This window comes from Diaphorina citri, unplaced genomic scaffold (genome assembly GCF_000475195.1).
Source record: "Diaphorina citri unplaced genomic scaffold, Diaci psyllid genome assembly version 1.1 scaffold2710, whole genome shotgun sequence".
NCBI classification, from domain to species: Eukaryota; Metazoa; Arthropoda; class Insecta; order Hemiptera; family Psyllidae; genus Diaphorina; species Diaphorina citri.
Genome location: NW_007380127.1, coordinates 52596 through 66631, shown reverse-complemented (window position 1 = coordinate 66631; position 14036 = coordinate 52596). Strand labels below are relative to the sequence as shown.

The following is a 14036-nucleotide window of genomic DNA, read 5'->3' as shown; positions in this document are numbered from 1 at the left end:
ACCATACACACACGCGGTCGCGCTAAGCGCTCCCTGCCATGTCCCACAGTGCAGCATAATAGGCATAATTTTGAACTGCCGTCATTTTGAATCAGGATGGAATTTGACAATTTTAGGTAGCCTATGTCACCCGGAGTACTTTTCTTAACAACCACAAAGATTTGATCAAAATCGGTCAAGCCGTTTTTGCGTGAAAAGAGGACAACCAAAGGTGTATTTAGCGTAACAGACAGACATACACACATCTATCTTCTATATAAATAAAATTGTAGATTTGTCTGTACATTGCTTAGAATCGTGAAATTTTTAGTTATTCTTACTCCTTATGCATCCACGATTCCAAAAATCACATTAGAAAAATTTCTGTCTATCTGTTACGCTAAATAGACCTTAGGTTGTCCTCTTTTCACGAGAAAACGGCTCGACCGATTTTGAAGAAATTTTTTGTGGTTGTTAAGAAAAGTACTCCGGGTGACATAGGCTACTTGAAATTTTCAAATTCCATCCTGATTCAAAATGGCGGCGGTTCAAAAACGTGAAGAAAATGGCCTAATACACCCGTTTTTGTCCTCTTTTCACGAGAAAACCGCTCGACCGATTTCGATGAAATTTTTTGTGGTTGTTAAGAAAAGTACTCCAGGTGACATAGGCTACTTGAAATTTTCAAATTCCATCCTGATTCAAAATGGCGGCGGTTCAAAAACGTGAAGAAAATGGCCTAATACACCCGTTTTTGTCCTCTTTTCACGAGAAAACGGCTCAACCGATTTTGATGAAATTTTTTGTGGTTGTTAAGAAAAGTACTCCGGGTGACATAGGCTACTTGAAATTTTCACATTCCATCCTGATTCAAAATGGCGGCGGGTCAAAAAGTGAAGAAAATGGCCTAATAGACCCGTTCTTGTCCTCTTTTCACGAGAAAACGGCTCGACCGATTTCGATGAAATTTTTTGTGGTTGTTAAGAAAAGTACTCCGGGTGACATAGGCTACTTGAAATTTTCACATTCAAACCTGATTCAAAATGGCGGCGGTTCGAAGTTATGCCTGTTATGCTGCTCTGTGAGACATGTCAGGGAGCGGGGGCAACCACTAGTCTATATAAATAAAACTAGTGGTTGACCCGTCCTTTGTACGGGACCACCACACACACACACACACAAACACACACACAAACACACCCCCATACACACACCACACCCATCACACACATCCCACCACACACACATACACACACACCACACCCATCACACACCCATCCACCACATACACCCATCACACACCACCCACCACACACACACCCATCCACCACACACACCCATCCACCACACACACCCACCACACCCCCACACACACACCACACCCATCACACACATCCCACCACACCCGTCCCACCTCACACACATACACAGACACACACACACACACCCATCACACACCCACCCATCACACACCACACACAACCATCACACCCACCCACTTCACACACACACCCACCACACACATACACACACACGGTCGCGATACGCGCTCCCTGACATGTTCCACAGAACAGCACAATAGGCATAACTTTGAATCGCCGCCATTTTGAATCAGGATGAAATGTGATAATTTTAAGTAGCCTATGTCACCCCGAGTACCCTTCTTAACAACCACAAAAAATTTCATCAAAATTGGTCGAGCCGTTTTCTCGTGAAAAGAGGATAAAAACGGGTCTATTAGGCCATTTTCTTCACGTTTTTGAACCGCTGCCATTTTGAATCAGGATGGATTGTGAAAATTTCAAGTAGCCTATGTCACCCGGAGTACTTTTCTTACCAACCACAAAAAATTTCATCAAAATCGGTCGAGCCGTTTTCTCGTGAAAAGAGGACAACCAAAGGTCTATTTAGCGTAACAGACAGGGCACAAAAATGAGCGAACAATACTTGAGTAGTTTCGGTGGAATTGAATCCAGTCCTGGCGATTTTTCTGGTAACTCTTTTATACTGTCCCGGACCTCATCATGTGTCAATAAGAACTCCAATTGTTAAGAAAAGTACTCCGGGTGACATAGGCTACTTGAAATTTTCACATTCCATCCTTGTAGAACACTTTGCGCGCGGGATGACGGATCAGTTCCTAGGCTTAAGCCCTTATCACACCCGGCGTTGTTCGTTGACCCCATTCAGGGCTATAAGTGTATTTTAGAATATCGACTTCCACCGGCCGAGGCCCACCGCACCGCCCGTTCGCGTGTGCGGTGGTCAGTAGCATTGTTTTCTGTAGCTGTCTTATTTGGTCGTGCGCGCGAGTTTCATCTCGGTCGCGCACCCATCGCTTTTAGCGTCACTGGCTCAGCTCTGACCGTGCGCTCTCTGCGCAACGCCGTATTGTGTCAATCATGTGAGGCAAGCGGCCTGGAAAACTCGGCCAGTAGTTTCCAGGCAACCCCATTCAGGGGGATCTGGTCTAGAGGGATTTCGCCACCAGCTGTCAGGCCTAAGGCTAGCATGGCATCATTTCTCTTATCCTCGTATCGAGGGCATGTCTGTATTCTGTGTACTGTGTCATCGAGGTCACCACAATGCTCACAGAGTCCATCCTCTCCCACGAGAGTGAGTATCCGCTTCCTGTAGTCCCCACAGTCCTGAAAGTGGCCGGTCAGGGTGCGAGTGATCAGCCTGTTCAACGGCAGGTCTAGTTCTAACCGAGTCTGCACTCTCGGAAGGAATAGCCGGGTGGTCTTTCCAGTATGGCTGGCTGACCACTCTTCTTGCCACATGTCTATAGTCCGCTGTCTCAGAACCACCTTCAGGTCAACCCCAGGAGCGGACTCAAACTCCGCACCGAGATGGACCACTGGGGTGGAGCCTCGGATTCTTAAAAGTTCTCTAGCCCTCACCTCACTTACCACCATATGGAGGGGGGGTTCTCCCGCTATGACTTGCGTCGCGGCGTGGCTGACGGTCGCCGCGGACGCGCTGATTGCTATGGTACAATAGCGTTGGCAGGTGAGGAGTTTGCTTTTCACCTGCCTGTCTTGGATTGTATGGTCCCAAATGGCGGCAGCATACGTGACCTTGGGCACAATTGCGCCTCTGTAGATCTTGGTGAGGGCTGGGGGTCTGTCGCCCCAGTTGCTATAGAAAAATCTACGCAGGCTCGTGAAGTTTCTAATAGCGTCTGCAGTTACGTTGGCAACGTGTGCTCAGGCTCTCCCGCAGCATTGCATATGAGATGGCATCGGGATAAGCCGGATAAAATCCATTTTCTCTTCTAAAATTCTGTATCTTGTGTCTTTCCGCCTCGAGAACTATGGTGCGGTTGCTAAAGTAGCTCGCCACCAGGCTTATCAACTTTGCCGGGAGGTTGATTTCAACCATGCGTTCTATGACGCGATGCCATCTTACATTGTCGAAGGCCCCCTTAATGTCTATGAATATAACCATGACGTACTTGTCGCTGGCTTACTGTGTCAATGCTGGAGAAGAAGTAGCTGTGTCTGACCACCAGTCCCAAAGATCTATAAGCTTTCTTTGCAATTTCTGTTATATGCTGATCGAATTTTAATGTATTCTGAAAGGTAACACCCAGATCCTTTTTTGATTCGACTCGATTTATAACAGAGTCATTTATTTTATAACTATATATGCTTCTAGATCTTTTGGTTGTGATGGTCATGACATCGAATTGGTTGGCTGGTGATATTGGGCTGCTGGCGAGTTCGTGGATCTTGGTTTTAATGATCCTTTCTAGTACCTTCGAGAACTCGCACAACATCGTCAGTGGTCTGTAGGACTTCAATCCGAACAGGACCAATTTTCTGAGGAGCACATCATGAGAAACTTGATCAAAAGCGCGGTGGATATCGGTGTATATCACGTCAACCTGCGCTCCTCCACTGCCCAAAGCCCTGGCCACATATGTGTAGAACTCAACTAGGTTCGACACCGTTGACTTTCTCTGCATAAAACCATGCTGGGCAGGCGAAATCTTGTTATACACGAACTTGGAAATGTGTGAAAAAATGCAGCACTCATATCTTTGATATTACTCTTTGGGAATATGGACAAGATTCCCAACTTTCCAGTCATCCGGGAAGTAGCCAACTTCCGCGCAATTTCTTGCCAACTCGGTGAAGATCCCTTCAACCAGGTTGACAGAGTTTTTGATTGCTGTGCCAGGAATGTTATCGCCACAGCACTCAAATCCTCCTGCAGCAGACGACTCTCGCATAACCGGGGGCCTTGTGTGTTTTAATATCAATAATGGCTTGCCTCACTTCAGCTCTTGAGATCTCTAGTGGCGTATCGTTCTCATTACCATGTCCTAGGAGTGAGGAGTGGTATAGCCCTATCGTGTTCATCACTCGGTACCAGGGCATTAAGGTAAGCTTGTAAAGTGGCCTCTATTGTGAGGGTGTCTCCACTGTCTGCCGTTCTGACAGCCGCTAACATTCTTTTGCAACTATACTTTTTGGCTGATGTTTTGTACAACATGCCAAACGGGTTTTTCTGTAGATCATCAAGAGTCGCTCTTTCATAGGAATTTTCTCTGGCCTCTCGTATGGCGTTTTTGTACCACGCCTGAAAGGCACGCCATACTGACGCCCTCTGTGCTCTCAGGTCGGCATCCATTGTCCTCTGATACGTCCGCCGAAGTCGCACGTTTCGCTTCTTCATGCGTTCCAATCGAAAGGACCACCAGATTGTCTTCTTGTACCGTGGGAGACGGGTACGTTTCAAGGTTTCAGTGCAAGTGTTTTGGTACACCTTGGTCAACTCAGCGACTGTTGAATCAATAAAGTCTTTCTGACTAAGACTTGGTTCAACTGGGGGTGCCTGTGATAGTTTGGTGCGAAGTACTCGACCAAACTTTCCCCAGTCTGCGTCCTTAAGATTGAAACGCATTCGGTCCTCATCAGCCTCCTCCGTGCCAGAGTCAACCTCCAGCGAGAAGGTGATGAGCCGGTGATTGCTAGATGTAGCGTCATCATGGACGTTCCAACGAACGACAGGGACCGGGATGTCCCTAGTCGACAGAGTGACGGATGTAGCGTCATCGTGGACATTCCAACGAACGACAGGGACCGGGATGTCCCGAGTCGACAGAGTGACATCTATATTGGTTTGTCCAGCGTGACTTTGGAAGGTAGTGAGGAGGTTGGGTGTGTTGTGTACCCTCAGGTCATGTGCCGATATAAAGCGTTCAAGGATGGCTCCCTTCGGGCAAGTATTTCCATGTGGATCGTGCCAGAGCGGCGATCTGGCACTACTATCAGCAGCGATTATTATATGAGCCCCATCGAGCACTTCTAGAATAGCCTCAAGTTTGGCAAGTATTCTCTCGATGGGGACATTGAGCCTAACATAGCCGCTAATTATGTATAGTGGGGCCTCGGTAAACTGGCCCCACGGGACATGGACCTGGACCACCGTCAGGTATTCACATGTCAGGCCAGGGCCGAGGCATGTTTATTGAATATGTCCATGGCAATGGGCAGTGTTGATTTGGAGTATGCAGGTCCACGAATATCACCTGAGGTTTATTCTGGGATTTTTTAGGTACTGGGGTTACTTTAGTGATCTTAAACAAGTCTGGGAAAACGGCTGAAGACAATGATAAGTTGAAAATGTAAAATAGAATGGGCACGAAGGAATCAGCGCAACACTTAAACAGTTTGGGTGGTAACGAGTCCAAACCTGGAGCTTTCTCTGGTAGTTTTTTAATGCTCTCTTGAATGTCGTTTTCAGAGATCTCAGATATTTTTAACTCGCTACACACATCTAGCTGTGAGAAATCACACATGTAGTCAGACGGAGTTTCATTGTAAACCGACTCGAAAGTTGCAGCAAACGAGTTGCATATCACCTCCGGATCAGTCACCAAATCCCCATCAACTAAGAAAGATTTAGATCGTGCGGGAGAGCTTCTACTTTTGATGAACTCATAGAAGTTCTTGGGATTCTTTTTAATGTCGTTTTCTATTTCAGAGAGATAATTTTGAAATGTAGTTTTAATCATTTTTTTACATTTCTTTCTCATTTCAACTATGCTTTTACTGTCTACTTTCCTATTCTTTCTAGCCTTTTCTTTTTCCTTGTACACAGTTATTAGCGTTTTATTCCACCAGCTGGGAAAACATTTTTTACTTGTAGCTTTTGTTCTATTGTTGGATATTTTACGTATCGGGACAGTTTTACTTAATTCATTGTATAAAGTTTTATAAAAGATTGTGACCACCTCATTAACATCACTGGTTTCGAAAATAGGTGTCCAGTTTGCATTTTTCAGGTTATTGTCAATCTCCCCGAAATTTACATCGGAATTAAATATGAACGATTTATCATCAAAAATACTGGTATGTGTTATATTTCCAGTGTCATTTGGCTTGTTACTTGGCTTGTTCCTCCGTCCAAGTTTATGCGCCCGTCCTCCGCGCCCAGACTTTCTATACCCTACAGATATTTCCAATGTAGGATGATGTCCATCCTCTTCTAGAAGAGGACAGCCTCTTTCAACATTAATATGGACAGACCTTTTCAACCCAGGACATCGCCCACATCTGAACAATACCAAGTCTAAAGTTACATCCGAATTATTCTTTATGTGATTCAAGGAGGAGAAACCGCAGTAGTTTATGCTTTGTTCTAATGATTGAGAAAAGCGACATTTAACACGACAATTAGAGTTATATGTATCATAAAAATGATGCACATTAAAATCTCCTATCAAAAGAATATTTTGGTTTTTCAGTTTAACCTCTGAGCTCAGTTTGTCAAAGAATCTAGAGAGATGACCAAAAGTATCTTTTGTTATTGGCGGTGGAAGGTACACGACACAAATGAAGACTGTCAAATATTGTAACTTGGCTTTGACCCAGATACATTCCATTTCAAATGTTTTTATATTCCAATCATCTATCATGTGTGCCGTGTATTCTTTGCTCACCGCCAACAAAACACCACACCCTTTCTCCTTATTACTAACTAAAGGATCCATGTCTTGCCGGAATATCGAGTACTGAGAACTGTCAAATAATTCATAATCATTAATACCTGGTGTTAACCACGTTTCAGTTAGAGCCACAAAGTCATGCTCTTGATTTACAGAAGACTCATAAAATCTTTTAGTTTTCGTTCTCAGCCCTCGAATATTCTGGTATATAACGGAGAAAATTTGTTTCATTCTGTCATTACTACGAGTAATTTCATTTTCGTTTTCTACATTTGAATTGCCCTCATTGTTGTGTTGAGGATTCTGTGTTTGGGTTCCTTCTCCTTCTCCGTTTACAATAGGACTGGGAGATGATCCTGCATCTATATTATTAGTGGACACTGCCCCACATTGAGAAAATAATGCTCATCATACTTATCATTAACGTGTATGGCTGGTTGTCGTTCTCCAGACTGATTCATTGGCATACGATGAGCAGGATCATTGATGGGTGGAAGATATCTCGGCTCACCGATGGGCGGGCGATACATCGGATCATTGATGGGCGGGCGATACATCGGCTCACTGATGGACGGGCGATACATCGGCTCATTGATGGGCGGGCGATACATCGGCTCATTGATGGGCGGTCGATACATCGGCTCATTGATGGGCGGTCGATACATCGGATCATTGATGGGCGGGCGATACATCGGCTCATTGATGGGCGGTCGATACATCGGCTCATTGATGGGCGGTCGATACATCGGTTCATTGATGGGCGGTCGATACATCGGCTCATTGATGAGCGGTCCACACATCGGCTCATTGATGGGCGGGTGATACATCAGCTCATTGATGGGCGGTAGATTCATCGGCTGCCGATATCTCGGCTCCTTGATGGGCGGTCGGTACATCCGCTCATTGATGGGCGGAAGATTCATCGGCCCATTGATAGGCGGTAGATTCATCGGCTGCCGATATCCCGGCTCATCGATGGGCGGTCGATACATCGGCTCATTGATGGGCGGTTGATACATCGGCCCATTGACGGGCGGTTGAAACATCGGCTGCCGGTAGCTCGGCTCATTGATGGGCGGTAGTCTCATCGGCTGTCGATATCCCGGCTCATTGATGGGCGATTGATACACCGGCTGCCGATAGTTCGGCTCCTCGCAATTCTTTTCATATGTTCGAGTACCATTGTATGGAGATACCAATTTGTTTGAAGACCATTGATTATTATTTCTTCTTTGCCTCTTCTTGAAGTGGTAATTAGAAGCAAAGCCCCTGTTCCGTTTCCTATTGAAGTGTACATTATTCCTTCTGTTTCTAAGTACATCCACATTCCGTGGGGATTCTGTAGATATTTTAATCTGATTATCTGTAAATAAAGCGGAAACAATCCTGTGTACTAGCATATTTTTTCCTGTATTATTCAAGTGAACTCCATCTTCAGATATGCTATTATATTTAATGTACTTTGTATGTAAGATTGTAACGTTACTCCATGTCTTCACTAGGTGCTTAATGCGTGTGTTCAACTTTGTGATATGCTTGTTGATTCTGTGAGTGTCATAGCGTCTGCATATTTGTACTATAAACACTTTGTTACAATTTTGTAACTTATTCAACATCGATTCAAAACCCGTCTTGATCTCATCCCATTTAGTACGAAATAGGTCATTAGTTCCTATTATCAACACGGCCATATCATCTTTCGACACTTCCATCTGAAATGTGTTGTTTACACTTCCTATTGTTGCTCCACCTCGGGTAAGGTCTATTATGTGCTTATCTGTTGGACATTTTTCGGTGAATATGTTCTTTATGCTTGCAGCAATGCTGTCGCCAACAAGATATATATTCTCACCAACTGTATGTACTTTACTTTGATTCACTTGTTCATTTTGTACACCTCCACCCAGGTTTGAGGTTGAGATTTCTTGACTGCAGGTTAGAACAGGCAAGGAAGGACTTATTGTTTCCTCAAAAATGTCTACAGAGTGATGATGCACTAAGTTGGGTTGTCCTGCTGGCAGTTTGTTATGCATGCCCACCAGCTCCTGATAGTAAGATTGGTCAGCGTTCTGTATTTCTTCAATTATGCTCGTGACATTCAGCGATTGTTTATTACGTGCAACGGGAGCCTGCGAAAAAGTTACGTCATTACTAGGGGCATCAATAATTACTTCAGGGCTTATGTATCTCAACTCAGATTCGTCTAATTGAGAGTTATCTTTGTTGCTATTTTTTGACTCTCGTCTCCCTTCAGATGACTTCATTTGTTCTATGGTTTTCTTGAGAGCAGCTAAAGTGATTTTATTTTCCTCTCTCTCATCTTGTAAAATCCGTCTTAGTTCATCTCTTTGCTCCTCGGCTTCTTTTAGAGTCTCCTTTTCCTCAGATCGTTTACCTACTAACTCATTAACTTGTTTTACAAGTCCTTTAATAGCATCATCTTTCTGTTTAACAAGATTGTTATAGTCATTAATTTGTACGTCATATTCAGAAACCAAGTTCTGTATGTATAGTTTATCTTGTCTAATCTTCTCATTCATACCAGAACAGTCACTTTCCAACTCTAGGATTCTTTTTTCCAAATCATCATTAATTTGCTTTTGGTCCTTTAATTCTTGGTAATCTATTAAATTTATGAAGTGTTCAGTTAGAGCCACCAGATTTTCAATATCATGAAGCTGGGCAATTACCTTTATCTTATTTTAATATCCTTTGTTTGAAACATTATCCTTTGTTTGAAAAATGTCTAAATTTTCAATGTCCATCTTACCGGTCCTGTCCTGTCTTGCACGACTAACACTTCGGATACGTGATCGTTGCGTATTTTTGACACCATCAGATACTCTTCTAGGGTCATTGTTTTTCAGTCCTTTGTTCTTCATGGTATTGTCCAAGTATCTCTATGTCATCTGTTAAAATCTTATAAAACAGGTATTAGTTACTTATCTGAACTTATAGGTAGGTACAGTTACTTCCTTCGATAAACTTTTTAAGTTTATACTTAACTCGCACTTATACTTTTAACTTTTAAGCTGAGCACATTGCATGATTACATATCCATCACATCCCCGGCGTTTTTAGTGCCGAAAGTTTCTATCAATACTCTGTGAGTTTATTGACTTCTCTGTGCACATTTAACATTTATCGGTACATTGACAACATTTACAGATACGTCTGTCGAAACATTAATATCTCCACTAACAGGCATTGCCGTAGTGGATCGTCGAAACATTAATATCTCCATTAACAGGCATTGCCGTAGTGAATCGTCTTACGGAACATCTCTAGTTTCCGCAAGTGTGTGGGATACTTGTTGGAGCCGGGGTGGTGGCTAGCCTTCTTCCCCGGCCCGCAAACTCCGCAGATGGGAGGCTTGCTCGTGTTGGGGCACTGTGTCTTGGAGTGCTTTCCAGCGCAATGGCTGCAAAGCTCCGTATTTGTGCAGTCTTTGGCCATATGCCCATAGGCCAAGCACTTGTAACAGAGTGTGATGCGCAGGTGGTCGCTCACCCTGCAGCACCGCCACCCGAGGAAAATCCTCTTCCTAGCGAGCATCAATTGTCTCACGGAGGGACTGACCTCCAGTACCCACGTGATACTCCCTTCTTTGGTCTTATAACTGTGGTGGCAGTGAATCTCTCCGGTGGGGACGGAGAGCTGGCTGCTCACTGCCAACAGTACATCGTCTGCAGCCGTGGCCGGATCAGCCCCAAGGATGGCGACCCGGGGGAGTCGGTGTTCCTCAAGACTTTTTGTACTATAGCCGTGATTCTTTAACTCACGGCTGAGGACCTCCAGTTTGGCTTTGGTGTTTTCGGTTTTGGCAACTTCGATCCGGAGGCCCTCTCTGGATCGGATTACCTTCTGAACACCGATCCCCATCTTGGAGGGGTCGGCCACCTTAGTAATTTTTTCTTTAACTGCTTCTACAGTTTCTCCCTCCTTGGGTTGGATAAGAATTCCAACCCTGGGGGAGAATGGCTTATTAGATTTTTTCTTCTTTTGTCTTTTGCGCCTTTTAGGTGTCTTAGGCGCGTTGACTGGGGGCTGTGGAGGGGGATCAGGTGCGTCCCGCAGCACCTGACTCATTGTCTTCCTCCTTCCGGCAACGGTTTGCCAAGCACTGCTAGGTCCCGCGGTGGCCACGTCCACGGCGGGTGATCTAGCAGCTGGCGGCTGCTGAGCTAATGATGCGGGCCGGATGGCTCTCGCTGCAGGTCTGTTTGCAAGGGGGGTCCTGCTCCTCTCGCTGAACCTTTTGTCTATAGCTTTTTCGACGAGGTCATTTATGTCGACGGCCACAGCCTGTCGGACCTCGTCGATGAAGGTTCTTTTCAGAGAGTCCAGCGCCTCACGGGTCTCGCTGAACTTCTGCGAGAGGGTTTCGATAACTTGGACAGTCAGTCGACCCCCCTTCTTGCTTATAAGGTACTTCTCTAGTTCGTCAATCTGCGAGGCCATCCTGTCCATTGCCTCGCCAGATTGTTTACTGTTTTGGAAGAGGGAGCAGTTTCCTCCCTCTTCTTCCGACTGGTTTTAGTATCTTTGGGGGGGGGGGCTTCTCAGGGGCCCCCTTTTTATTTCGTGGGCTACTGTCTGGCGAGGACGAGAGATCAACTCTCTTCCTCTTGTCTTTGGGTCTTTGGCCACTTATAGTGACCACTGACTCCGCATCACTAGCTGCGCTGGAGGGGCTATTTAGCTCCATCAACAGCGTTTCAATATTCTCAGTATTCTGAGGATTGAGTGTATCTGTAGGGGGAACAAGGCCAGCTTGTTCCCCATCCGCCAAACGGTTGCCCGTTTGGCCGCCAGGTTCATCAGGGGTTTTATGGGAGGTGGTTGGGTTGTTTAAATTATTCATGAAATTGTTCCCACGAGTATTAAACAGTATTAAACAAGAAAAAACAGCGCAATGCTACCTCTTACTAGAGGCTGCCGAGCACTTGTGGCACGCTACTATGCCGCGTGCCCCACGGGGGGGTACCGCTCATACCCGTGGTTTCTTTCCGCCGGCTCGGCTCCGCGGTGTACGTTTTGGCATCCCGTCGCTACTACTACTACTAATCCCACCCCAAAAAAGATTAGAAATCAATTTTGTACCCCGCCTTCAAATTTGTGTGCTCCTCCTTCACGTAGTACCTACCTTTCTTTCCCCTCATTGCACTCCTCTTTCTCTAATATTACTTCTGCTTCACTGCATTGGCGGCGTGCCATCTATTTATTTTTAAAGCATTGCACGCCGCCAATGCAGTGAAGCAGGAGTGAGATTAGACTTTAGAGGAAAGAGGAGTGCAATGAGGGTAAAGGAAGGTAGGTGGCACGCCGCCAATGCAGTGAAGCAGAAGTAATATTAGAGGAAAGTGGAGTGCAATGAGGGGAAAGAAAGGTAGGTACTACGTGAAGTAGGAGGACACAAATTATGAAGTGAATAAAAGGCGGGGTACAAAATTGATTTCTAATCTTTTTTGGGGTAGGATGGAGTTTTGTTTATTTTTTGTGGCACTTGATTTATTTTGGGAGGAACGACTTGGCGGGGTCTTTTTTATGCCAATACCATAGTACCATTATTGCGTAAGATTTGGTAAGTTCCAATAATTTCCGTGTGAAAAATGCCATAGTAACATCATTGGGTAAGTTTTAGTAAGTTTCGACCATTTCCGAGTGAAAAATACCATAATAACATCATTGGGTAAGTTTTGGTAAGTTCCGATCATTTCCGAGTGAAAAATACCATAATAACATCATGGGGTAAGTTTTGGTAAGTTCCGATCATTTCCGAGTGAAAAATTAAATAATAACACCATTGGATAAATTTTGGTAAGTTCTGATCATTTCCGAGTGAAATACATCATGACAATGTAGGTACCTACATGAAAATCATTTTTCATATTTTTATTTTATTTATTTATTTTCTTTTTTTTCTCAACATAAACTATAAAATTATGAAAAAAGTAACTATGGCTATCCATAAAATATTTTTAAATGATAAAATTATGTACAAAAAACGATCACAGTGGGATTCGAACCCCCACACCACCCGCTTAGAAGTTTATCGCAGACCACACTCCTTACCACTCGGACACTCCGACTTCTATCTATACGTAGCGCAAAACTTCCTTATTAATCAACTCGAGCGATAATTCAGAATTTTTCCCCTAAAAGTCACTCTTTTATCAAATTTAAGGCCGAAGGGGCCCTTTGGGGGCCTTGAAAATATGAAAAGGCACACCTACCACTCACGAGAAAAAAAATGAGCCATCAACCATCAAAATCGGTCCAGTGGTTTAGGCTGTAGAGCGGTCAACGTCAAAGAAGAAGCGGAAGCAGAAGCAGCAGCAGCAGCAGCAGAAAATGATGAAAAATTTGACGTTTTTCAAAGTCAAATATCTCCGGCTAAACTTAACCGATTTTGATGACATTTTTTTTTCAACTTGGTCTACTTTCATGCCCCAACACACACACGCAATCCGTTTTCTTCCATCATTTGTAGTTGTCTGTCTACAACTACCTGAAAACGGCTACTTTCCCTGTCGCGTATAATATCTCTAGTAGCGCGGTCAAACTTTCTTGACTTGGCGGGGCGGAGCGCTACCGCGCTCCTTAATCTAGTAGCGCGGTCAAACTTTCTTGACTTGGCGGGGCGGAGCGCTACCGCGCTCCTTAATACTACTACTACTAATAATAATAATAATAATAATAAATGAATATTAAACAAATTAGGTAGGTACATAAGTATTTCTTTAAGCACGATCGAATAAACTACGGGCTAAAAAATTCCCGGAGGGACGGACCCAGCTTGTTTATTGTATACGATTCCTTATTACACGGGGAGTTTTGGACTTTGAAAAATTAAAAAAAAAAGTTGAATTTTTGGACACTTTTAAATGATCCCTTATTACATGGGGAGTATTTTGAGATACATATAAAATTTTCCACCAAAAATCGGCCGCCGTAGGCGGCTCGGGACTTAGAAAAAATTCCAATTTTTTCTTTTCAAATACGTGTTCCTCAAAGGTAATAGAAAGTCGTGTGATGTTCACACCAGATTTTTTTTTTTTTTTTAAATTCATTATTACCTTCGTGTGTGTGTGTGTGT

At 44.2% G+C, this 14036-nt stretch overlaps 2 protein-coding genes across 5 annotated transcripts in view; both read right to left on the bottom strand.

Annotated features, from left to right (window-relative positions):
• Window positions 1-4225: 4225 nt before the first annotated feature.
• On the bottom strand, window positions 4226-5432 carry LOC113471625. The gene is made up of 2 exons (XM_026830927.1): window positions 5033-5432; window positions 4226-4963 (listed from the first exon to the last, which is right to left on the bottom strand). The coding sequence occupies exon 2, from the start codon at window positions 4888-4890 to the stop codon at window positions 4300-4302; it is 591 nt and encodes a 196-aa protein (XP_026686728.1). The 5' UTR covers window positions 4891-4963; window positions 5033-5432; the 3' UTR covers window positions 4226-4299.
• Window positions 5433-8006: 2574 nt separating this feature from the next.
• The window catches only part of LOC103519402 (pyrroline-5-carboxylate reductase 1, mitochondrial-like), a 40581-nt gene continuing 34551 nt past the window's right edge, over window positions 8007-14036 (bottom strand). For all 4 annotated transcript variants that reach the window (XM_026830922.1, XM_026830923.1, XM_026830925.1 and 1 more), the window contains one exon: window positions 8007-8300. In XM_026830922.1, the coding sequence (XP_026686723.1) occupies window positions 8022-8300 (279 nt within the window). In that variant the 3' untranslated portion in view covers window positions 8007-8021. The remainder of the gene's footprint in view (window positions 8301-14036) is intronic.

Excerpts from the sequence above, each read along its gene's own strand:
- LOC113471625 (XM_026830927.1), bottom strand. The coding sequence starts at position 4,890 with ATGCGTTTCAATCTTAAGGACGCAGACTGGGGAAAGTTTGGTCGAGTA.